The 25,283-nt window shown below is 41.8% G+C and overlaps 2 protein-coding genes across 2 annotated transcripts in view; one reads left to right on the top strand and one right to left on the bottom strand.

The window, feature by feature from the left end:
- Nucleotides 1-5,203: 5,203 nt before the first annotated feature.
- LOC112233480 (isotocin-neurophysin IT 1) lies at nucleotides 5,204-8,915 on the bottom strand. The gene is made up of 4 exons (XM_024401143.1): nucleotides 8,840-8,915; nucleotides 8,510-8,637; nucleotides 5,937-6,141; nucleotides 5,204-5,566 (listed from the first exon to the last, which is right to left on the bottom strand). Coding segments are annotated over exons 1-4 (480 nt in total). The 5' UTR covers nucleotides 8,841-8,915; the 3' UTR covers nucleotides 5,204-5,420.
- A 3,886-nt stretch (nucleotides 8,916-12,801) lies between these two features.
- The window catches only part of LOC112233456 (ATP-dependent RNA helicase DQX1), a 29,158-nt gene continuing 16,676 nt past the window's right edge, over nucleotides 12,802-25,283 (top strand). Inside the window, exon 1 of the mRNA XM_042311384.1 lies at nucleotides 12,802-13,385. The gene's annotated coding sequence lies outside the window, so the exon portion shown is untranslated. The remainder of the gene's footprint in view (nucleotides 13,386-25,283) is intronic.

Here is a 25,283-nt window from a genome sequence, read left to right as displayed (position 1 = left end):
GAGCTGTTGGCCGGGGTTTGGGGTAGCCAGGAGGAAAGCATGGCCAGCCGTAGAGAAATGATTGTTGAAATTCTCGATTATCGTGGATTTATTGGTGGTGACAGTGTTTTCTAGCTTTAGTGCAGTGGGCAGCTGGGAGGAGGTGCTCCTATTCTCCATGGACTTTACAGTGTCCCAATTTTTTGGGGAGTTAGAGCTACAGGATGCAAATTTGAATAGTTTGAAAAAGCTAGCCTTTGCTTTCCTGACTGACATTCAATGTCGTCTTTTAAAGTAACTCCAGTGTATATTTGGCCTTGTGTTTTAGATTATTGTCCTGCTGAAAGTAGTCCTTCCTGATGACAAGATGCAGTCACCACCATACTTGAAAATATGAATAGTGGTACTCCGTGATGTGTTGGATTTGCCCCAAACATAACACTATTCAGGACATAAAGTTAATTCATTTGCCACATTTCTTGCAGTTTTACTTTAGTGCCTTACTGCAAACAGGATGTGCAAAACTGAAAACGTGAACCACCGCATTTAACCATGGGAAGGTGACTGGGAATATGGTTGAACACACACAGTGTAGTTATTCCCTCCGTAAGGCAGTCAAACAGGTAAAATGTCAGTCGAGAGACAAAGTGGAGTCGCAATTCAAAGGCTCAGACACGAGACGTATGTGGCAGGGTCTACAGACAATCACGGATTACAAAGGGAAAACCAGCCTCGTCGCGGATTGCTCCCGGACAGGCTGAACACAATCTTTGCTGCTTTGAGGATAACACAGTGCCACCCTCTCCGCCCGTTCCCAAGGTCTGTGGGCTCTCGTTCTATGTGGCCGACGTGAGAGCATAAGTAGACCAGCTGGCTGGAGTGTTTACGGACATATTCAATATCTCCCTATCCCCACTTGTTTCAAGATGTCCACCATTGTTTCTGTACCCAAGGAAGCAAAGGTAACTGAACTAAATTACTATCGCCACGTAGCACTCACTTCTGTCATCAATGAAGTGCTTTGAGAGGCTAGTTAAGGATCACATCATATCTACCTTACCTGACACCTCAGACCCACATCAATTTGCATACCGCCCCAATAGATCCACAGATGATGCAATTGCCATCACACTGCACACTGCCCTATCCCATCTGGACAAGAGGAATAACTTATGTAAGGATGCTGTTCATTCACTATAGCTCAGCCTTCAACACCATAGTACCCTCCAAGCTCATCTTAAGCTCGGATCCTGGGTCTGAACCCCAGCCTGTGCAACTTGGTCTTGGACTTCCTGACGGGCTGCCCCCAGGTGGTGAAGGTAGGAAACCACACTTCCACTTCGCTGATCCTTAACACAGGGTCCCCACAAGGATACGTCCTCAGCCCCCTCCACAACTCCCTGTTCACCCATGACTGCGTGGCCAACGCCCACCTCCAACTCAATCATCAAGTTTTCAGACGACACAACAGTAGTAGGCTGATTACCAACAATGACAAGACAGCCTACATGGAGGAGGTGAGGGCCCTGGCGGAGTGGTGCCAGGAAAATAACCTCTCCCTCAGTTTCAACAAAATGAAGGAGCTGATCGTGGACTTTAGGAAACAACAGAGGGAGCCCGCCTCTATCCACATCGACAGGACCGCAGTGGAGAAGGTGGAAAGCTTCAAGTTCCTTGGCGTACACATCAATTACAATCTGAAATGGTCCACCAACACAGACAATGTGGAAATTCGGATTGTCCTATAAGACCCTCACAAACTTTTACAGATGCACAATTGAGAGTATCCTGCCGGCCTGTATCACCGCCTGGTACGGCAACAGCACCGCCTGCAACCGCAGGGCTCTCCAGAGGGTGGTGCGGTCTTTCCAATGCATCACAGAGGGCACACTGCCTGCCCTCCTGGACACCTACAGCACCCGATGTCAGCACTTATTTGTCTTACAACTGCATTGTTGGTTAAGGGCTTGTAAGTATGCATTTCACTGTAAGGTCTACACCTGTTGTATTCGGCACATGTGACAAATACAATTTGCTTTGATGTCACAGGAAGGCCAAAAAGATCATCAAGGACATCAACCACCCGAACCACGGCCTGTTCACTCCGTTACCATCCAGAAGGCGAGGTCAGTACAGGTGCATCAAAGCTGGGACAGAGAGACTGAAAAACAGCTTCTATCTCAAGGCAATCAGACTGTTAAATAGCCTGCTGACGCATATACATAGACATGGAATCACTGGTTACTTTATTAATGGAACATTAGTCACTTTAATAATATTTACATACTGCTTTACTAATTTCATATGTATAAACTGTATTCTATTCTACTGTATTTTAGTCAATGTCACTCCCACATTGCTCCTCCTGATATTGATATATTTCTTAATTCCATTCTTTTACTTTTAGATTTGTGTGTATTGTTGTTAATTGTTAGATTCTACTACACTGTTGGAGCTAGGAACACAAGCATTTCGCGACACCCGCAATAACATCTGCTAAATATGTGTATGTGACCAATAAGATTTTATTTGATGTTTTGGAATATTTGTATTCTGTACATGCTTCCTTCTTATCACTCTGTCATGTAGGTTAGTATTGTGGAGTAATCACAATGTTGTAGATCCATCCTCAGTTTTCTCGAATCACAGCCATTAAACTCTGTATGTCACGCCCTGACCTTAGAGCTTTTTATATCTCTATTTTGGTTTGGTCAGGGTGTAATTTGGGTGGCCATTCTATGTTCCTTTTTCTATGTTTTTTTTATTTCTTTGTTTTGGCCTGGTATGGTTCTCAATCAGGGACAGCTGTCTATCGTTGTCTCTGATTGGGAACCATACTTAGGTAGCTTTTTCCCACAAGGTTTTTGTGGGTAGTTAATTTCTGTTGAGTGTTTTCACCTTACAGGACTGTTTCGGTTATGCTCTTATTTATTTTTGTTATAGTGTTCAGTTTTAATAAAACAAGCATGAACACTTATCACGAAGCGCTTTGGTCCGATGATTCCTCTTCTTCAGACGACAAAGACCATTACACTGTAACTGTTTTAAAGGGACCATTGGCCTAATAGTGAAATCTCTGAGCTGTTTCCTTACTCCCCGGCAACTGAGTTAGAAAGGACGCCTGTATCTTTGTAGTGACTGAGTGTATTGATACACCATCCAAAGTGTAATTAATAACTTCACCATGCTCAAAAGGATGTTCAATGTCAGCTTTTGGTTTTACAATTGGTGCCTTTCTTTGCAAGGCATTGGAAAACCTCCCTGGTCTTTGTGGTTGAATCTAGAGTAAAGTGATTGAAATGCACTGCTCAACTGAGGGACCTTACAATTATCTGTATGTGTGAGGTACAGAGATGAGGTAGTCATTAAAAAATCATGTTAAACGTTATTATTGTACACAGTGAATCCATGCAACTTATTACGTGACTTGTTTACTCCTGAACTTATTTAGGCTTGCCATAACAAAGGGGTTGAATTCTTATTGACTCAAGACATTTCAGCTTTTAATTTTTAATGAATTTGTAAAAATGTCTAAAAACATAATTCCACGTTGACATTATCGGGTATTGTGTGTTGGCCCAGTGATCCAAAATCTCAATTTAATCCATTCAGTCAACAAGTCTCCTGTAATGATGCAGCTGGCACACTTCCTCTATGCCTACCTTCATGTAGGCGGGCTGAAGCAGGCAGAGACAAGGGCACCCATACTCGTCTTGGAGATGATAGTGCCCACAGGAGGGGCTGGAAATATTGGTATATTTCTTAATTCCATTCTTTTACTTTTAGATTTGTGTGTATTGTTGTTAATTGTTAGATTCTACTACTCCAACTCAATATGTTTTATCTGAATTTAGATAAAATTGTGTGATTGTCAATTAAATGTGAAATCCTTTTGCAATCAAACCTCTGCAGTTTATTGCCTGACTATTAATGTTGACTATAAAAGGTGTGGAGGCAATTGTCAAAGACCGAGGCCTGTACTCTGGAGCGGGATCGATTTGGAGGTGGAGGGTCCGTCATGGTCTGGGGCGGTGTGTCACAGCATCATTGGACTGAGCTTTTTGTCATTGCAGGCAATCTCAACGCTGTGTGTTACAGGGAAGACATCCTCCTCCCTCATTTGTTACCCTTCCTGCAGGCTCATCCTGACATGACCCTCCAGCATGACAATGCCACCAGCCATACTGCTTGTTCTGTGCGTGATTTCCTGCAAGACATGAATGTCAGTGTTCTGCCACGGCCAGCAAAGAGCCTGGATCTCAATCCCATTGAGCACGTCTGGGACCTATTGGATCGGAAGGTGAGGTGAGGGCCATTCCCCCCAGAAATGTCTAGGAACTTGCAGGTGACTTGCTGGAAGAGTGGGATAACATCTCACAGCAAGAACTGGCAAATCTGGTGCAGTCCATTAGAAGATGCACTGCAGTACTTATTGCAGCTGGTGGCCACACCAGATATTGACTGTTACTTTTGATTTTGACACCCCCTTTTTTCAGGGACACATTATTCCATTTCTGTTAGTCACATGTCTGTGAAACTTGTTCAGTTTGTCTCAGTTGTTGAATCTTGTTATGTTCATACAAATATTTACACATGTTAAGTTTGCTGAAAATAAACGCAGTTGACAGTGAGAGGACGTTTCTTTTTTGCTGAGTTTATGTTGAGTGGTCCTCCCACTACAAAAAGGGAAACCATGCAGTTTATTAGGCTACAGATGAAATAAATGATGATGAACTTCACAGGGTGGTGAATGTGCAATGTGATGAGCTTGATGCACCTTTACAATAAATATTGAGGGTCTTATTCTGATGACATGATGATCGATGCTTGGCTGCTGTTTGACAAATTAAAAATATATCGCTCTTATCCATGGTAATCTCATATTGTAGGTAGCCTACCCACACTGTATCTGTGAGCTATTGGCTAGAGTGCATGTGCCAAGACCAGGGTGGGCACATTTGCAATATTACACAACAGTTTTTGTAACAAAACCATCAGTAGTTGAAAATGCGATGGAAACCCATTTAACTTGTATTTTTAATTCGGCACATAGGAATTTATTGTCAAAGGTTATTTTTGTGTGCACTATGTCATCACGCACAGCCTTTTACCAGAAAAAGTTTGCTTGATGGAAAAATCTCTGGCGGGAAATTATGCATATTGATTTATGCAGATTTGAGAATAATCACGCAAAAATTGGTCACAAATTGGATGGAAACCTAGCTCTTGACTATCCTGACAGTTGTTTTTGTACAGTAAGCTTTATTTGACTCTTGAAGCACAAGCGATTACACAAACAGTTACAAGCAAAACTAATCCTTTACATCTATGTCTGTCTTCTGTACAAAATGTATGTACATAGGTATGCCTCTGACATTGAGATGTGACAGATTTTTTACACTGTCTTTCAACTCAGGACTGCCACTGAATTAGAGGCTGTTTTATTTGTGGACTCTGTGGGGAGGGGTGTGGCTAATCATGTTCAGAAGCTTCATCAGCAGATCATGGCCATGGCTACTGCTCACTGATTGGCTTATGTATTCAGCTTCATCCTCCTCAGTACAGGATTGGTCAATACTACAACCCTCTAAAAGAGAAAAGACCAAAATAGACAATCTGTCACACAACTGTCATATTAAACTGAATCTGTATGAACTCACAACAAGTAATACATGTAAATAGTACATTATTACCATTGGCTAACACAACACCACATTTATTCCTAAACTTTTAAGTAATCGTGGAGCAAATAGTTTGGTTGCTGACAATGACAAAGTATTCAATACCACAAGATATTGATATTAACAATTCAATTGTCTATTTAAATTGCCACAACCAGCAATCCATAGAAAAACAAACCCTACTGCATACAATTCGTTTTGCTCCTTTGCAGAATCATTCAGTGTGAACGGAAACATTTGCTATACATGAAAATAGGAGTATAGTCTTTGTCTTACCCACGTCACAGCAGATCCCCGGTGCAGCACAACGTCCCTCCTCAGAGCCACACACTCTTCCTCCGGCCTCACAGGGGGAGGGCAGGTAGTTCTCCTCCACGCAGCCAGCTGCCTCTGGCGAGCCCACGTAGCAGCCCATCCCCTCCCCACAGCAGATATTGGGGCCAAAGCAGCGACCCCTGTCCCCGGGGCCACATGACATGCACTGGAAAGATAATAGGAAAAAGAAAGTTATAGTTATATTGTTATTATAGAAACAAGTTATATATTTATAGAACATTTCGTTTTTTCATAACAGTACAATACAATATACAGTATTGATAAACAAATACATTCTAAACCAGTTATAATTGTAAAAGATAAAGATACAAAAGCATTAATTAGAAACAGTTTAATTAATTACCATTTTAAAAGCTTCTATGAAAATGTAAATAAATCAAAATAAAATAACAGTTGGATGGATCTTATAGCTTTCCTAGACGCAACAACTATGAAGCAACTATCAGCAGACAAAAAAGAACCAAGTATAGATGGCTTTCCCATAGAATTCTATTAAACATTTTGGGGTAAAGTAGCCCCACTATTTACACAAATGACAATACCATATGCAAACAAAAACAACGACATATAGATTTATCAATAATGGCTGTTGATGCCAAAAAGGCTTTCGACCGTCTTGAATGGCCTTTTCTATTCAAAACTTTTACATTTAATACAAATATTGTATAAATGTCTTATATAAAAAATATACACAAATAATGCATTATCTGATGAAATTGCTTTAGAAAGAGGGACAAGACAGGGATGCCTCCTCTCCTCTCTCATGTTTGCACTGGCAATTGAACCGCATGCAGAAAGAATTAGACATGACCCAGTTAACGTAACAGGTATCAGTAATGGTAAGCATGAATATAAACTAAACTTATTTGCAGATGATCTCCTGATATACCTGACCAATATTGAAAAGTCAATGCCCCCTTTGTTAAAAAATATATAGATATTTTTTTGCCGCGTGTGAGAAATGTAATTTAATTGGAACTTTATTCCATTATGAAAGCAAAAATATGAAAGCAGATCTAATTAAATTTAATAATTTTCCCATAAATCTCACAGGTAGAATAAACTTCTTAGAATGGAATGGCTGACAAAGTTTTTGTGTTTATTTATGGTAATACAAATTACCCCACTGAAGATATTCTTTATAAAGGTATACTCGGTCATAACAGACTTCATATGGGCAAATAAAATTCACAGAATAAACCGTTTTACATCTTCCTAAGTCTGAGTGTGGTTTTAACCTTTCAGACTTGAAATTATATAAACTCACTACCCAAGGTTTTTACTTGTGACATTAAGTTAAATGCACTAAAGAGGAACAATGGATATGTATGGAAGATGTGCATGCTCATCCGCAGAATATTTTTACGTGTCTATTTTCAAAGGATAAAACTTAGAACATTAAGAACTTCATAGTGAAGAACATTAACAATATGGAAGAAAATTAAAAGTATTTTACAAGAACCAATATCACTCCCTAAAAACACAACCTTATGGAACAATCCTTGGATAGCTTTTGAGACATCACCGATAATTTGGTCCACATTGAAAACTAAAGGCATAGAAACCGTGAATTAAAAAGTAATTTTGGCTGACCAATGTAGATAGTTTGAAATACATGCAACTTAAAAGTTACAAATCACAAAATGTTGATTTGAAATATTTTGGACATCAGCGCAACCTTGAGGGAATCGTATTTGAGTCCAACAAGAATGGTTCATATGATCGGGAAGATATGCAAAACCTTGCAGAGAGCATATCCAACTGACAATCTCTTAGAAAACCAAGACAAAAATGTATGCTTAATCCAGTATAATCGTATGTATAGAAAGTATTATACAAGAGACAAAATGATCAATTCTACAGCACAACGGCAGAGTCATGTCTCAAGTGCAAAACTAATAATGACTCAATAATCCATTCTTTCTGGGAATCCTATAAAGTCTGGAAATTGTGGACGGAGTTGTCTGTCAGAAGTATTACAATGTAAAAATACTTTTAATCTGTCTGCATATTTCAAGACAGGTATATGGGGTGTAGTGAGATACCCAATGGGCTGGACGATTCTCGTCTCATCACTCAATTTGAAAAGACGTATACTAAAAACTTGAAAGTCAATCAATCCGCACACGATGGAAAAAATTGAATGATTTATTATTTAAATGTTGAAATAGCCTAGGCGTCTGAGAAAAAACTAATTGGTACAATTTAAGGCCAAGTGGCAAACAATAATGCAAGCACTAGTGAGCATGCAGATCTGGGCAGATGAGCGTCATTATTTGTGTGTCTGTAAGTTTTTGTTCATATATATAAGAGTGTTTTTGTAGTCTAAAGAAAAGGGGGGAAAGGAGGGGGATATACAGTATTGACATGCAATAACCTTTGATTTGAACGTGCAATCTCAACCCTTCAAAGCTAAGATGCAAGCCTATATGCAGCCACGAATCTAACTCTATAACAGACACACTGTAACAATAGACAATAACAAAGAGGAACTGCTCAGAATTACTTGGTACCTTTCTGGATGGGAAAGCTAGGGCTGATCTCTTGCCTCCTATGGGGCAGTTGGAGATGTAGCAGGCAGTGCATACAGATAGCAGGAACAGCAGACAGAGGGTGGACACTGAGGTGCCAAACATAGCCACTGAGAAAGAAGGAAAAATTGATTTAAGTTGATGCTACTTGTCTCAGGATAGAGATAAGATGGTATTATCAATCATAGACAGTTTATTGCTGCAATAATTCTTGCAAAGTCTGTTACAGAAACATGTTTTTTTAAGATAAAGTCGTTTTAAGATTGTCAGAGAAAATACAAACACTGTATGAGATACAGAAGACACACTTACTGTGTTGAGGTTGAGGCTTTGGTGAGGATGACCTGCGAATTTGTCGATGGTTGATCTTGGTAAAGGTTGATTGTCTTTGTTCATGTTCCTTTCCAAAATGTACCCTTTTATACCTCTTGCTCCGTCTCTTAGGCTGTGACATGGCCTCAAAACCACCAATTAAGTCCAATCAAGACGTTATTCCTAATTGTGTGACCTGATTAGTAAAGGGAATGGACATTGAGATGGACAAGAAAAGGGCATATCAGGCGTGACCATGCATAAGAGGTATGGGGGTCTGGTTAGGGGGGGACGAGTCCGAGCCCGAGTCAAGACTGAGACCAGAAAAAATGTGAGTCCAATTCAAGACCATGATTGTAAATTTTGTCAAATCACCACCTGTTATAACAATTCAAAATGTCCAGGATTTCTGTGTTCGTATTTCAGAACAACATATGAATTCTTTAGACATTCAGAATGGTGACAAAATGCATGCTGAGGGAAAACAGAGCCACTATACAAAGTATTACTAACCCAAACACAGTGGGGAACAATGAGGGCCCTCTACGCCTCTAAGGATTAATAAAATAATAACAATAATAATTGTTTGTGGACTTTTTGTGTTTTACAAAAAGTGCACTCTCCTATTACTGTTGCTGTCAGTATTACTGTTGCTGTCCTGACGAAGTTGTCACACACTAGGTCCAATAGGTTCGCCACTGCGCAAACTTCTAGAATAGATATAAAGACTGTTCAGGAATTAAGGTATCAAGAAATGAGTGTATATATTGGACCTGGTGAAGCAGTTTTATGCACTTAATAAATGGAAGCTGATAATTATGAGTTTTTTCTCCCCTGGTCTCGGCTGGTCTCTGAAAGAAATTACGAGTCCGAGAACGAGTCAAGACCGAGTACAAATGTATCTGACACTGAGACAAGACCGAGACACTCATAATATTGTCTTGAGACCGGTCTCGAGTGCTACAACACTCGTTCTACAGTACGTTATATTTATAAATGTTATGGGATGAACAACAAGGGTAGGAGGGAAGGGGGGATGAAAAGGGTAAAACAGGAGGGAGCTATGACATCTGAGTTGATTTGTTTGTCAAATCAAATCAAATTATATTGGTCGCATACACAAATTTAGCAGATGTTATTGTGGGTGTAGCGAAAGGCCGGTGTTCCTAGCTCCAACAGTGCAGTAGTATTTAACAATTCACAACAATACACACAAATCTAAAAGTAAAAGAATGGAATTAAGAAATATATAAACATTAGGACGAGCAATTTTGGAAAAACATAGAATAGAGTACAGTATATACATATGAAATTAGTAAAGCAGTATGTAAACATTATTAAAGTGACCAGTGTTCCATTATTAAAGTGGCCAGTGATTCCATGTATATGTATATAGTATCTATGTAGTATGAATATTTGGCAGCAGCATCTAAGGTGCAGGGTTGAGTAACCGGGTGGTAGCAGGCTAGTGATGGCTATTTAACAGTCTGATGGCCTTGAGATAGAAGCTGTTTTTCAGTCTCTCGTCCCAGCTTTGATGCACCTGCACTGGCCTAGCCTTCTGGATGGTAACGTTGTGAACAGGCTGTGGCTCGGGTGATTGATGTCCTTGATGATATTTTTGTCCTTCCTGTGACTTTGGGGGCTGTTGGTGTCCTGGAGGGCAGGCAGTGTGCCCCCGGTGATGCATTTGGTAGACCGCACCACCCTCTGGAGAGTCCTGTGGTTGCGGGCATTGCAGTTGCCGTACCAGGCGGTGATACAGCCCGACAGGAAGTTCTCAATTTTGCATTTGTAAAAGTTTGTGAGGGTCTTAGGGGTCAAGCTGAATTTCTTCAGCCTCCTGAGGTTGAAGAGGCGCTGTTGCGCCTTCTTCACCACACTTTCTGTGTGGGTGGACCATTTCAGATTGTCAGTGATGTGTACGCAGAGGAAGATGAAGCTTTTCACCTTCTCCGCTGTGGTCCTGTTGATGTGGATAGGAGTGTGCTCCCTCTGCTGGACCAGGGTTCGAGTCGTGGCGGAGTTGCCCCCTAATTCTCCACAATATGCCACGGACTATGAAGAATCCTTTATTCATTAAATTAACACATTAATTAAAAAAAATTACGTTACAATCTATTATGTGTGTGTGTGTGTGTGTGTGTGTGTGTGTGTGTGTGTGTGTGTGTGTGTGTGTGTGTGTGTGTGTTTGTATGTATGACTTTACTCAGCCTGTATTGGCTATGTAACAACTATTGTAATAAGAGGAAAAGAGAACTTAGGATAAATAGAGAAATGGCTCAAGGGATGATTAAAAGGTTCTCATTGTCCTTATTAATAACAAGAGCACGGTTGACCTTGACCTCACCATGTGTTAATCATGTATTTCTCATTACGTTTTAACCTGGACAGATCCTGTGAATTTAACTCAAGTCATTATCTGGACATTGTTAGGCCTATTTCCACCCCAACTTAATTTTTCTAATTAGGCCTACACCAATTATTACATCAAATTAATACATCAATTGACGTCAAAGCCCTACATGATAATGCAAAAAAAATGACATGAGAAAAAAATATATTTGTGTGGAGAGGCAGACATTTTGAAAGGCCTTTAGTGGCCATATTTAATGCATCTAATAATTATGGCTAATATCTCGAATTTGTGCAAAAAATATTATAACGATATCAACTAGGGACATCCTCAAGAGGTTTGGTCCTCTTGGCATAAAGGTGTTGGCTTGATAGTAGCTGGACCAGGGTTCGAGTCACGGCCGGGGTTGCCTCCTAATTCTCCACAATATGCCATGGACTAAAAATAATAATGTATTTATTAAATGAACACATTCATACATTTTTTAAATGTTACAATCTAATAGTGTATACAATATCTTAAAGATGCACTATACAGAGATTGACTAAATAAATAAGTGTAGAGTGTAGAAAAACATTGTACCACCTAAACCACTGTAAAATATATTTTCCATAACCAAAAATATTGTATTTTTAGCTGTTTAAAGCTCGTGTACAAAACCTCAAGTAGAAGAGGCAAACATGAAATTTAAGAACAGGAAGTAAAGAAATAGAGCACATAGAACATCTACCACTTCTTAGACTTGCTTTAATTGACTGACAAATCTATAATTCACTAATTTCCATGTGAATTTGGTCGGGTCGCCCAAAAAGTTACATATTGCATCTTTAAGAGTACATTTGAGATTTGGCTTGGCAAAATATTTCTGACCACTGACAAAGAGCCAGCTCCTCCTCCTTTGAATGTTGACTCCACCTGTGCGCAGTGAGTTGGCGAAACATGGCCAGTATGATGTAATTCATCCCTGATATCAGGATACCTGGCATTGGTCACTTCTGGTGTTATGAGACTGATGGTTTCTCAACAGAGATGCTTTGTTTACATAGTAGGTTAGGATAACTGATGTTGCAGGTTAGATGAATTAGAGAAGGGGATACATAGTCAGTTGCACAACTGAATGCATTCTACCGAAATGTGTCTTCCGCAGTTAACCCAAAGCCTCTGAATCAGAGCCTTAATCGACGTCTAGGGAGCAGTTGTTTTGGGGGGTTAACTACCTTGCTCATGGGCAGAAAAGCTGAATTTTCCACCTTCGGTTTGGGGATTCGAACCAGCGCCCTTTCAGTTACTGGCCCAACACTCTTAACCACTAGGCTAGGTGAATTAGCGTGTCAGGTTAGGAGACTAAGGTTAGGGTTAAATTTAGCTGTTGTCCCCAACGCAAAAGAAACTGCCATTGAATTCTTACACTGCTCGATCGAAGACAGTACAGCATGAAGACAGCCTAAAACTGCTTCTACAATAGAAATCCCCGATCACACTTGTATGCGATGTCATGGCGACGTTGGCTAGCTAAACTCATGCGTAGAAACACGTAATCCGGTCTAACGGGTAGTCTCGCGCCAAACTACGCATGTGCAAGCCGTCAACTCAATGGCATTCCTTGTCACTCTCACGAGGTTGAAGTAATAACAAGCTCAAATACTTAAGACATTGACTCGAATTTAGGTTGTGACTTTAGATTTCGAGAAAATTCACAACTAAGGAATACCCTATCACTTCTCTCATTGACTTATCAAACCGCAAATGGTCTGTTTGGTCTGTTTCTCAAGCGTTCCCGGAAGTCTTGCGATGTTGCGCATCTGGGTTTAGAAACTCTGTGGCTCTATGTTCACAACATACTTCAGAAACTAACGTCTGTGGGCGTGGCGAAGCGTTTGACCGGAGCAAGGAGTTTGCTTAGCCAGGCAAGCGATTCGATAGATCAACAGCGGACGACGAGCTCTATTTTATTAATTAATGTCAACGGTTACGGAGAAACCAGAGGCAGAGAAGAAGCGAAGAGAGAATCTGTGAATGGTTGCAAAAAAATGAAACATTGTATCCGCTTATTGTCTCTTCCAAGAAATGTGTGTGCAACAACAGTGAGCAGTAGAACGTTTCACTGACAGCTCAGCGGGTTATATTGTTTTGCTGGATATCCCGCGCCTTGGTGAGGATTTTAGGAGACTCCAGAGAAATGTGTCGAAGGTAAGATGCCAATGGCATTTGTCTACGTGGTTGTTTTCGACTCTACCAGTGATCTTCATTATATTTACCTCCTATCGTGCGTGTGTGACTGTCAGCTGACACGTAGTTCCTGGCAGGTCGATATAGGCCTACTGGACTCAAGGTGGGCAGGAAAGGGGCCTTATAAGGAAAGAAGAGAACGAAGGCAGGGGGAGTTATTGTAGTTATTGTGAGTTGACTGATACAGGTGTCGTCATCCGTAGTTTCTCATTACCAAAAACAGTATAAAGATCAGTCTTATATATTGTCATGGCCATACAGTTGTGATGCATTTGAACATAATCCCAAATCGGCTACATGCCAATATTACAATGATTTTGTTTGCATGATAGTAAATAATAGATGTAAAAAAACCTAGTCATTGTTTACTAACGTTATAACATGGTTACAACACGTGATGTCATGCATCCAGTGCTGTTTCTTATTGTCTACTGTAAACTCCAAGCTGACATTAGACCCCTCCCACGTGATTCCCACATGATGTTGAACAACACCAACCCACCCCCCCTCTCTTTCCCCATGGATGGACTCACCTTATGAGATGAGCTCCAATGTTTTCCCCATAGCCAATATAACCCCTGTGTATGCTTTGTTTTTGTATGCAGGCCTATGTCAGTGTGCTCATTAAACATAGGCGAGTTGCAGGTAACTATGGATCAGAAGATACCTTTGGTCATGTAGTGTATGTGGACACCTGCTCATCCAACATCTCATTCCAAACTCATGGGCATTGATATGGAGTTGATCCCCCCCTTCGCTGCTATAACAGCCTTCACTCTTCTGGGAAGGCTTTCCACTAGATGTTGGAACATTGCTGTGGGGACTTGCTTCCATTCAGCCACCAGAGCATTAGTGAGGTTGGGTACTGTGGTTAGGCGATTAGGCCTGGCTTGCATTCGGTGTTCCAATTCATCCAAAAAGTGTTTGTTGGGGTTGAGGTCAGGGCTCTGTGCAGGCCAGTCAAGTTCTTCCATGCCGATCTCGACAAACCATTTCTTCATGAACCTTGCTTTGTGCACGGGGGCATTGTCATGCTGAAACAGAAAAGGGACTTCCCCAAACTGTTGCCACAAAGTTGGAAGCACAGATCGTCTAGAATGTCATTGTATGCTGTAGCGTTAAGATTTTTCCTCACTGGAACTAAGGGGCCTAGCCGGACCCATGAATAACAGCCCCAGACCATTATTCCATCCACCAAACCCAGATTAGTCCATCGGACTGCCAGATGGTGAAGCTGGCGCGACACACATGGCAGCTCTGCTTCTAGCATCTAACAAACTTAGCATTATTATTATTATATCAAACTCTGGGAGGAAGAAAGGTTGAGGTGTATGATTGATCATGATTAACTACTCATGGTGTGATTGTGATAACATACAGGAACTCAATTCCTTTTGTTCACCCGACCTAGAATACTTCATAATCAAATGCAGACCGTATTACCTCCCAATAGAATTCTCTTCAGTTATAGTCACAGCCGTGTATATTCCCCCTCAAGCCGATACCACAACGGCCCTCACGGAACTACTCTGGACTTTGTGCAATCTGGAAACCACATATCCCGAGGCTGCATTTATTATAGCTGGTGAGAAAGCAAATTTGAGGGAAATACTACCAAAGTTCTATCAACATATTGCCTGTAGTACTCACACTTCAAAAACTCTCGACCCCTGTTACTCTCCCTTCCGTGAAGGCTACAAGTCCCTCCCCCACCCTCCCTTTGGCAAATAAGACCACGACTCCATTCTGCTCCTTCCTTCCTGTAGGCAGAAACTCAAACAGGAAGTAGCCTTGCTAAGGTCTATTTAATGCTGGTCTGACCAATCGGAATCCATGCATCAAGATTGTATTGATCACGAGGACTGGGATATGTTCCGGCTTGCTTCTGAGAATAACATTGCCGTTTACACTGACACGGTGACTAAAGTTCATCAGGAAGTGTATACGGTAGTTGTTCCCACTGTGACTATTAAAACCTACCCAAACCAAATCTGTGGATAGATGGCAGCCTTCGCACAAAACGGAAAGCGCGAACCACAGCATTTAACCATGGTAAGATGAATGGGAATATGGCTGAATACATACAGTGTAGTTATGCCCTACGTAAGGCAATCAAAAAGGCAAAACGTCAGTACAGTGACAAATTGGAGTCGCAATTCAATGGCTTAGACACGAGACTCCAGACAATCACAGATTACCAGCCACATCGGGAAAACCAGCCACATCGCGGACACTGACGTCTTGCTCCCCGACAAGCTAAACACCTTCTTCACCAACTTTGAGGACAACACAGTGCCACCGAAGGTGGCCCATTCCCAAGGACTGTGGGCTCTCGTTCTTATTGGCCAACGTGAGTAAGACGTTTAAGCATGTTAACACCCGCAAGGCTGCCGGCCCAGACGGTATCCCTAGCCGTGTCCTCAGAGCATGCGCAGACCAGCTGGCTTGAGTGTTTACGGACATATTCAACTCTCCCTATCCCAGTCTGCTGTCCCCACATGCTTCAAGATGTCCACCATTGTTCCTATACCCAAGAAAGCAAAGGTAACCATCCAAGTCACGGCCTTTTCTCCCCACTATCATCCAGAAGGCGAGGTCAGTACAGGTGCATCAAAGCAATGCCCCATAATGACAAATCAAAAAGAGGTTTTTATATATTTTTTGCAAGTTTATTACAAATAAAAAAAACTGAAACCCTTTACTCAGTACTTTGTTGAAGCACCTTTGGCAACAATTACAGCCTAGAGTCTTCTTGGGTATGACACTACACGCTTGGTACACCTGTATTTGTAGAGTTTCTCTCAATCTTCTCTGCAGATCCTCTCAAGCTCTGTCAGGTCGGATGGGGAGTGTTGCTGCACAGCTATTTTCAGGTCTTCCCAGAGATGTTCGATCAGGTTCAAGTTCAAGTTCTGGCTGGGCTACTCAAGGACATTCAGAGATTTGTCCCGAAGCCATTCCTGAATTGTCTTTGTGTGCTTAGGGTCGTTGTCCCGTTGGAAGGTGAACCTTCTCCCCAGTGTGAGGTCCTGAGCGCTCTGGATCAGGTTTTCATCAAGGATCTCTCTGTACTTTGCTCCATTCATCTTTCCCTCAATCCTGACTGGTGCCAAGTTTCCTCCAGCCAAAAAGTTGAATCTTGGTTTCATCAGATCAGATAATCTTGTTTCTCATGGTCTAAGAGTCCTTTAGGTGCCTTTTGGCAAACTCCAAGCCGGCTGTCATGCGCCTTTTACTGAGGAGTGGCTTCCATCTGGCCACTCTAACATAAAGGCCTGATTGGTGGAGTGCTGCAGAGATGGTTGTCCTTCTGGAAGGTTCTCCCATCTCGATAGAGGAACTCTAGAGCTCTATCACAGTGTCCATCGGGTTCTTGGTCACCTCCCTGACCAAGGCCCTTCTCCCCCGATTGCTCAGTTTGGCTGGACGGCCAGCTCTAGGAAGAGTCTTTGTGATTCCAAACTTCTTCCATTTAAGAATGAATGAGGCCATTGTGTTCTTGAGGATCGTCAATGCTGCAGACATTTTTTTGGTACCCTTCACCAGATCTGTACCTCGGCAATATCCTATCTCGGAGCTTTAAAGGACAAATCTTTGACCTCATGATTTGGTTTTTGCTCTGACATGCAGTGTCAACTGTGGGACTGTCACGGTCGTCATAATGAGGAGACCAAGGCGAAGCGTGATAAGCGTACATAACTCTTTTAATGAAAAGAACGAACACTGAACAAAACTATACAAAACAACAAAACGAACAGTGACGCTGTATGACTAGTGCAAACAGGCAACTAAACATAGAATAACAACCCACAAACTATCCAAGGAATATGGCTACCTAAATATGGTCCCCAATCAGAGACAACGATAAACAGCTGCTTCTGATTGAGAACCAATCTAGGCAACCATAGACATATATAAATACCTAGACCAGGGAAAATCCATAAACATACAAAAAACCCTAGGCAATACAAAAACTACACAAACCACCCTTGAAACACCCTGACCTAACCAAATAATAAAGAAAACAAAGATAACTAAGGTCAGGGTGTGACAGGGACCTTATATAGACAGGTGTGTGCCTTTCTAAATCATGTCCAATCAATTGAATTTACAACAGGTGGACTCCAATCAGGTTGTAGAAACATCTCAAGGATGATCAATGGAAACAGGATGCTCAATTTCGAGTCTCATAGCAAAGGGTCTGAATACTTAAATACTTAAGTAAATAACGTATTTCTGTTTTGAATTTGTTATAAATTAGCAAACATTAAAAAATCTATTTTCGCATCCCCAAGGCACTGTACATAGTCATGGAATCACTGGTCACTTTAATAAAGGATAAGCAGTTCATTCACTCAGACAAAATAAGCTAGTAGGTCCCAATCATAAGAATTCAAAAACACAATCATTAGGCTAAGCATTACCCAATTGAAACTAGTACTTCCCATTGCAAAAAATGTAACTTCTTGCTATTGTACGGTGGCCTGTTCGCCTTCAAGAAGGCAGATGTTTCCATACATTTTTGTAAAAATGGTCCCACTCATTACAGGTCAATGTGATTGGTTGATTCCACCATCACTCCAAAATTTTGCTATAGCACAGTTGAATTGCAGATGCCTTATGTCAAGCGTCTGATGGCCTAGCCAATGGCTGACTTAGCTAGGTAGATTTATCACCCCAGAGACCACCCAAGAAAAATCCTGATTGGATATTTTTTTTTAAATCTTCGGTGTTAACACTTTCCTTTTCTAACAAAAACTGAAGAGATTAAATCAGAACATCATTGAAAATAATTATTAATATTTGTTATTTTATAAATCCTTAGCCCTCATTGTTCCCTACTGTGTTTGGGTGAGTCATCATTTATGACTAACTAATCATCCTGCTGTCTTCTTTCCAAGATGGCGTAGCAGTGGGGATGTCTGTTTTGATTGTCTTGTCCCGTCCCTTGTATATATTGTTTAACTTCATATATATTTTGTATATACTTGTATTATTTTTTAAATCTCACTTCAACGAGGAGGCCTTTCTAATCAACCTGACCTGGGTATCCTAGAAGGATATTGACCTCATCCCATCAGTAGAGGATGCCTGGTTGCTCTTCAAAAGTGCTTTCCTCTCCATCTTAAATAAGCATGCCCCATTCAAAAAATGTATAACTAAGAACAGATATAGCCCTTGGTTCACCCCAGACTTGACTGCCCTTGACCAACTCAAAAACATCCTGTGGCATTCTGCATTAACATCGAATAGCTGCCGCGATATGCAACTTTTCAGGGAAGTCAGGAACCAATATACTCAGTCAGTTAGGAAAGCAAAGGCTAGCTCTTTCAAACAGAAATTTGCACCCCTGCAGCAACACCTCAGCCATGCTCAAGGTCCTAAACAATATCATAACCACCATCGATAAAAGACAGTACTCTTTTCTCTATATATGTCAATAATGTCGCTCTTGCTGCTGGTGGTTCTCTGATTCACCTCTACGCAGACAACACCATTCTGTATATATCTGGCCATTCTTTGGACACTGTGCTAACAAACCTCCAAATGAGCTTCAATGCCATACAACACTCCTTCCGTGGCCTCCAACTGCTTTTAAATGCTAGTAAAACGAAATGCATGCTCTTCAACCGATTGCTGCCCGCACCATCCCACCCAACTGTAATCCCTACTCTGGACAGTTCTGACTTAGAATATGTGGACAACTACAAATACCTAGGTGTCTGGTTACACTGTAATCTCTCCTTCCAGACTCACATTAAGCATCTCCAATCGAAAATGTAATCTAGATTCGGCTTCCTATTTCGCAAACAAAGCATCCTTTACTCATGCTTCACTCAAGCCCCCAACATTCTACTCAGCAAACTGGATGTAGTCTATCACAGTGCCATCCATTTTATTACCAAAGCCCCATATACTACCCACCACTGCGACCTGTATGCTCTCGTTTGCTGGCCCTCGCTACATATTCGTCGCCAAACCCACTGGCTCCAGGTCGTCTATAAGTCTTTGCTAAGTAAAGCCCCGCCTTATCTCAGCTCACTGGTCACCATAGCAACACCCACCCATAGCACACTCTCCAGCAGGTATATTGCACTGGTCATCCCCAAAGCCAATACTTCCTTTGGCCACCTTTCCTTTCAGTTCTCTGCTGCCAATGACTGGAACGAATTGCAAAAATCTCTGAAGCTGGAGTCTTATATCTCCCTCCTTAACTTTAAGCATCAGCTGTCTTAGGTAAACTGCTATCACTGTACCTGTACACAGTCAATCTGTAAATAGTACACCCGACTACCTCATCACCATATTATTACTTACCCTCTTGCTCTTTTGCACCCCAGTATCTCTACTTGCACATGCATCATCTGCACATCTATCACTCCAGTATTAATGCTAAATTGTAATTATTTCTGCCTCCTGGGTCTATTTATTGACTACCTCCCTACTCTTCTACATTTGCACACACTGTACATAGAATTTTTTTCTATTTTTATTTTCTTTTGTGTTAAACTGTACGTTTGTTTATTTCTAACTCTGTGTTGTTGTTTTTGTCACACTGCTTTGCTTTATCTTGGCCAGGTCGCAGTTGTAAATGAGAACTTGTTCTCAACTGTCTTACCTGGTTAAATAAAAGTGAAATATATACATATTTTTATTACATTTAAAGTGTTTTTTGTGTGTTTTTTTTTAAATGTGTAAAGTGGCTCAATTTGCCTTTCAGCATGCATTTGTCCCACCATTCTGAATGTCTAAAGAAACCATATGTGTTCTTCTGAAATATGAACACAGACATACTGGACATTTTAAACTCTTATTATGGTGGCTATTTGACAAAATTACCATCATGTTCTTGAATTGGACTCGCATTTTTCTGATCTTGGTCTTGACTTGTTCTCGGACCCCTCGTCTCCCTCCCGGTCTCGGTCTTGACTCAGTCTCGCTCCCCCCTCCGGTCTTGGTCTTGACTCGGACTCGATTCGCTCCGGTCTGGGTCTTGAATCGGTCTCACTTTAGATGGTCTCGAACACAACACTGCCCCTAGACATTTCCACTTCACAATAACAGCACTTACACGGAACCCAAACCGGCTGCGCGTATGTGCCATCGTGCATAAATGTATTTTGTCCCTCCACACCAAATGCGATCATGACACGTAGGTTAAAATATCAAAACAAACACTGAACCAATTGAATTAATTTGGGGACAGGTCGAAAAGCATGAAACATTTATGGCAATATAGCTAGCTAGCTTGCACTTGCTAGCTAATTTGTACTTTTTAGCTAGCTTGCTGTTGCTAGCTAATTTGTCCTGGGATATAAACATTGAGTTGTGATTTTACCTGAAATGCACAAGGTCCTCTACTCTGCCAATTAATCCACACATAAAACGGTCAACTGAATCGTTTCTAGTCATCTCTCCTCCTTCCAGACTTTTTCTTCTCTTGACTTTATATTGCAATTGGAAACTTTCATAAATTGGGTGCATTACCGCCACTGGCTTCATTCGTCTTTCAGTCACCCACTGGGTATAACCAATGAGGAGATGGCACGTGGGTGCCTGCTTCTATAAACCAATGAGGAGATGGGAGAGGCAGAACTTGCAGCGCGATCTGCGTCAGAAATAGAACTGAATTCTATTTTAGCTCTTGGCAACGCAGACGCTCGTTGGTGCACGCGAGCAGTGTGGGTGCAATAATTGAATAGCATAGATTTCTACATTTATTTTGCAATGCTCGCACACGTGACCCGAGCGGTGTAGTCAGCCTGTTACAGTTGACTGGGGCAGCTCTAGCAGAGCAGAAATTTGACAAACTGGCTTGTTTGAAAGGTTATGAGGGTGCCACATTGAAAGTCACTGAGCTCTTCAGTAAGGCCATTCTACTGCCAATGTTTGTCTATGGAGATTGCATGGCTGTGTGTGTGTCAGTAATGGTTGTGGCTGAAATGGCCAAATCCACTAATTTAAAGGGGTGTCCACATATTTTTGTGTATATAGTGTAGCTAGGCCAAATCTCTTGCCACTTCCGTTTGTTGACATAACAATTGATGTGTACCCATTACAAAATATACCCAAGCTCTTATTACCTTATGTAAAAACCGTAGCCTACTTATTTCATGCAGTATAATCATATTGTACCCATCCCATCCATCTTAAAGTCATAAAAATTATTTTATCCATCATTTTAGTGAAGTTACTCTTATACCATTTTTTCAGAGATTTCTTGTGAATGTACAAAGACAGCCTCAGTCTAGAGTGGGTGTTAACCATAAGTGATTACATGTGTCAGTAAGTGCAAGTCTGTGTTGTGTGTGATAATGGTCGTATGTGTATTGCTAAATGCCTACTGGGCAAATGCAGACATTCCAGGAGTGAATGGGATAGCACAGGCCCACAGCTGCTGTACAGAGCTACAGCTGCTCTGTGCTGTCTGACTGAAGCTGTCTGACTTCCTAGGCCGTCAGTGACTACACTAGAAATGATGCACTCTGTATAGCACAACTGTTACTATATACGTATTTAGTCAAGGTTGACATTGCCCTGTGAAAGTTTATTTTTATTTTTATAGTTATTTATTTATTTCACCTTTATTTAACCAGGTAGGCTAGTTGAGAACAAGTTCTCATTTGCAACTGTGACCTGGCCAAGATAAAGCATAGCAGTGTGAACAGACAACACAGAGTTACACATGGAGTAAACAATTAACAAGTCAATAACACAGTAGAAAAAAAAGAGAGTTTATATACATTGTGTGCAAAAGGCATGAGGAGGTAGGCGAATGATTACAATTTTGCAGATTAACACTGGAGTGATAAATGATCAGATGGTCATGTACAGGTAGAGATATTGGTGTGCAAAAGAGCAGAAAAGTAAATAAATAAAAACAGTATGGGGATGAGGTAGGTAAAAATGGGTGGGCTATTTACCGATAGACTATGTACAGCTGCAGCGATCGGTTAGCTGCTCAGATAGCAGATGTTTGAAGTTGGTGAGGGAGATAAAAGTCTCCAACTTCAGCGATTTTTGCAATTCGTTCCAGTCACAGGCAGCAGAGAACTGGAACGAAAGGCGGCCAAATGAGGTGTTGGCTTTATGGATGATCAGTGAGATACACCTGCTGAAGCGCGTGCTACGGATGGGTGTTGCCATCGTGACCAGAGAACTGAGATAAGGCGGAGCTTTACCTAGCATGGACTTGTAGATGACCTGGAGCCAGTGGGTCTGGCGACGAATATGTAGTGAGGGCCAGCCGACTACAGCATACAAGTCGCAGTGGTGGGTGGTATAAGGTGCTTTAGTGACAAAACGGATGGCACTGTGATAAACTGCATCCAGTTTGTTGAGTAGTGTTGGAATCAATTTTGTAGATGACATCGCCGAAGTCGAGGATCGGTAGGATAGTCAGTTTTACTAGGGTAAGTTTGGCGGCGTGAGTGAAGGAGGCTTTGTTGCGGAATAGAAAGCCGACTCTTGATTTGATTTTCGATTGGAGATGTTTGATATGAGTCTGGAAGGAGAGTTTACAGTCTAGCCAGACACCTAGGTACTTATAGATGTCCACATATTCAAGGTCGGAACCATCCAGGGTGGTGATGCTGGTCAGGCGTGCGGGTGCAGGCAGCGAACGGTTGAAAAGCATGCATTTGGTTTTACTAGCGTTTAAGAGCAGTTGGAGGCCACGGAAGGAGTGTTGTATGGCATTGAAGCTTGTTTGGAGGTTAGATAGCACAGTGTCCAAGGACGGGCCGAAAGTATATAGAATGGTGTCGTCTGCGTAGAGGTGGATCAGGGAATCGCCCGCAGCAAGAGCAACATCATTGATATATACAGAGAAAAGAGTCGGCCCGAGGCTTGAACCCTGTGGCACCCCCATAGAGACTGCCAGAGGACCGGACAGCATGCCCTCCGATTTGACACACTGAACTCTGTCTGCAAAGTAATTGGTGAACCAGGCAAGGCAGTCATCCAAAAAACCGAGGCTACTGAGTCTGCCGATAAGAATATGATGATTGAGTCGAAAGCCTTGGCAAGGTCGATGAAGACGGCTGCACAGTACTGTCTTTTATCGATGGCGGTTATGATATCGTTTAGTACCTTGAGCGTGGCTGAGGTGCACCCGTGACCGGCTCGGAAACCAGATTGCACAGCGGAGAAGGTACGGTGGGATTCGAGATGGTCAGTGACCTGTTTGTTGACTTGGCTTTCAAAGACCTTAAATAGGCAGGGCAGGATGGATATAGGTCTGTAACAGTTTGGGTCCAGGGTGTCTCCCCCTTTGAAGAGGGGGATGACTGCGGCAGCTTTCCAATCCTTGGGGATCTCATACGATATGAAAGAGAGGTTGAACAGGCTGGTAATAGGGGTTGCGACAATGGCGGCGGATAGTTTCAGAAATAGAGGGTCCAGATTGTCAAGCCCAGCTGATTTGTACGGGTCCAGGTTTTGCAGCTCTTTCAGAACATCTGCTATCTGGATTTGGGTAAAGGAGAACCTGGAGTGGCTTGGGCGAGTAGCTGCGGGGGCGGGGCTGTTGGCCGAGGTTGGAGTAGCCAGGCGGAAGGCATGGCCAGCTGTTGAGAAATGCTTGTTGAAGTTTTCGATAATCATGGATTTATCAGTGGTGACCGTGTTACCTAGCCTCAGTGCAGTGGGCAGCTGGGAGGAGGTGCTCTTGTACTCCATGGACTTCACAGTGTCCCAGAACTTTTTGGAGTTGGAGCTACAGGATGCAAACTTCTGCCTGAAGAAGCTGGCCTTAGCTTTCCTGACTGACTGCGTGTATTGGTTCCTGACTTCCCTGAACAGTTGCATATCGCGGGGACTATTCGATGCTATTGCAGTCCGCCACAGGATATTTTTGTGCTGGTCGAGGGCAGTCAGGTCTGGAGTGAACCAAGGGCTATATCTGTTCTTAGTTCTGCATTTTTTGAACGGAGCATGCTTATCTAAAATGGTGAGGAAGTTACTTTTAAAGATTGACCAGGCATCCTCAACTGACGGGATGAGGTCAATGTCCTTCCATGATACCCGGGCCAGGTCGATTAGAAAGGCCTGCTCACAGAAGTGTTTTAGGGAGCGTTTGACAGTGATGAGGGGTGGTCGTTTGACTGCGGCTCCGTAGCGGACACAGGCGATGAGGCTTCTTACACTACATCAAACTTTCTCTCTCAGAATCATACATCATATTTTTGAAATAACATATGATATACAATACCAGTCAAGAGTTTGGAAAAACCTACTCATTCAAGTGTTTTTCTTTACATCAAAACTATGAAAAATCACATATGGAATCATGCAGTAACCAAAAAAGTGTTAAACAAATCATAATATATTTTATATTTTATATTTGTCAAAGTAGCCACCCTTTGCCTTGATGACAGCTTTGCACAATCTTGGCATTCTCCCAACCAGCTTCAGCTGGAATGCTTTTCCAACCATTTTGAACGAATTCCCCCATATGCTAAGCGCTTGTTGGCTGCTTTTCCTTCACTCTGTGGTTGGGTTGAGGTCGGGTGATTGTAGAGGCACTCCATCACTCTCCTTCTTTTTTCTCTCTTTTTTTTCTATGGGGTGGATCAGCTTAATATTGCGGAAAGATTGTTGCTTCCATCAATGTAATTGTCTGCATAATTTCCAATCCCCCATCTTTTTTTGGTAAATACATATATCCATATACATACACGTACATACCCATATATATATACCCATATACTGATGGTTTTCTGGATTTAGATATATACACATACCACCAATTATGCAAGTTCTCCCACTTAAAAAGATTAGAGAGGCCTGTAATTTTTATCATAGGTACACTTCAACTATGACAGACAAAATTAGAAAAAAAAATCCAGAAAATCACAT

Source organism: Oncorhynchus tshawytscha, linkage group LG33, assembly GCF_018296145.1.
Source record: "Oncorhynchus tshawytscha isolate Ot180627B linkage group LG33, Otsh_v2.0, whole genome shotgun sequence".
Classification (NCBI taxonomy): domain Eukaryota; kingdom Metazoa; phylum Chordata; class Actinopteri; order Salmoniformes; family Salmonidae; genus Oncorhynchus; species Oncorhynchus tshawytscha.
The sequence above is the reverse complement of the archived record's forward strand: the minus strand, read 5'-3'. Positions and strand labels throughout refer to the sequence as shown.

Bases quoted from the DNA above. Each gene is read 5' to 3' on its own strand.
- LOC112233480 (XM_024401143.1), bottom strand. The intron at 6,142-8,509 runs GTACCAAGTAAT...TTATCTTTCCAG, and splicing joins TAGCTTTCCCATCCAGAAAG to TGCATGTCATGTGGCCCCGG. The intron at 5,567-5,936 runs GTAAGACAAAGA...TTTCTCTTTTAG, and splicing joins GGGGATCTGCTGTGACGTGG to AGGGTTGTAGTATTGACCAA.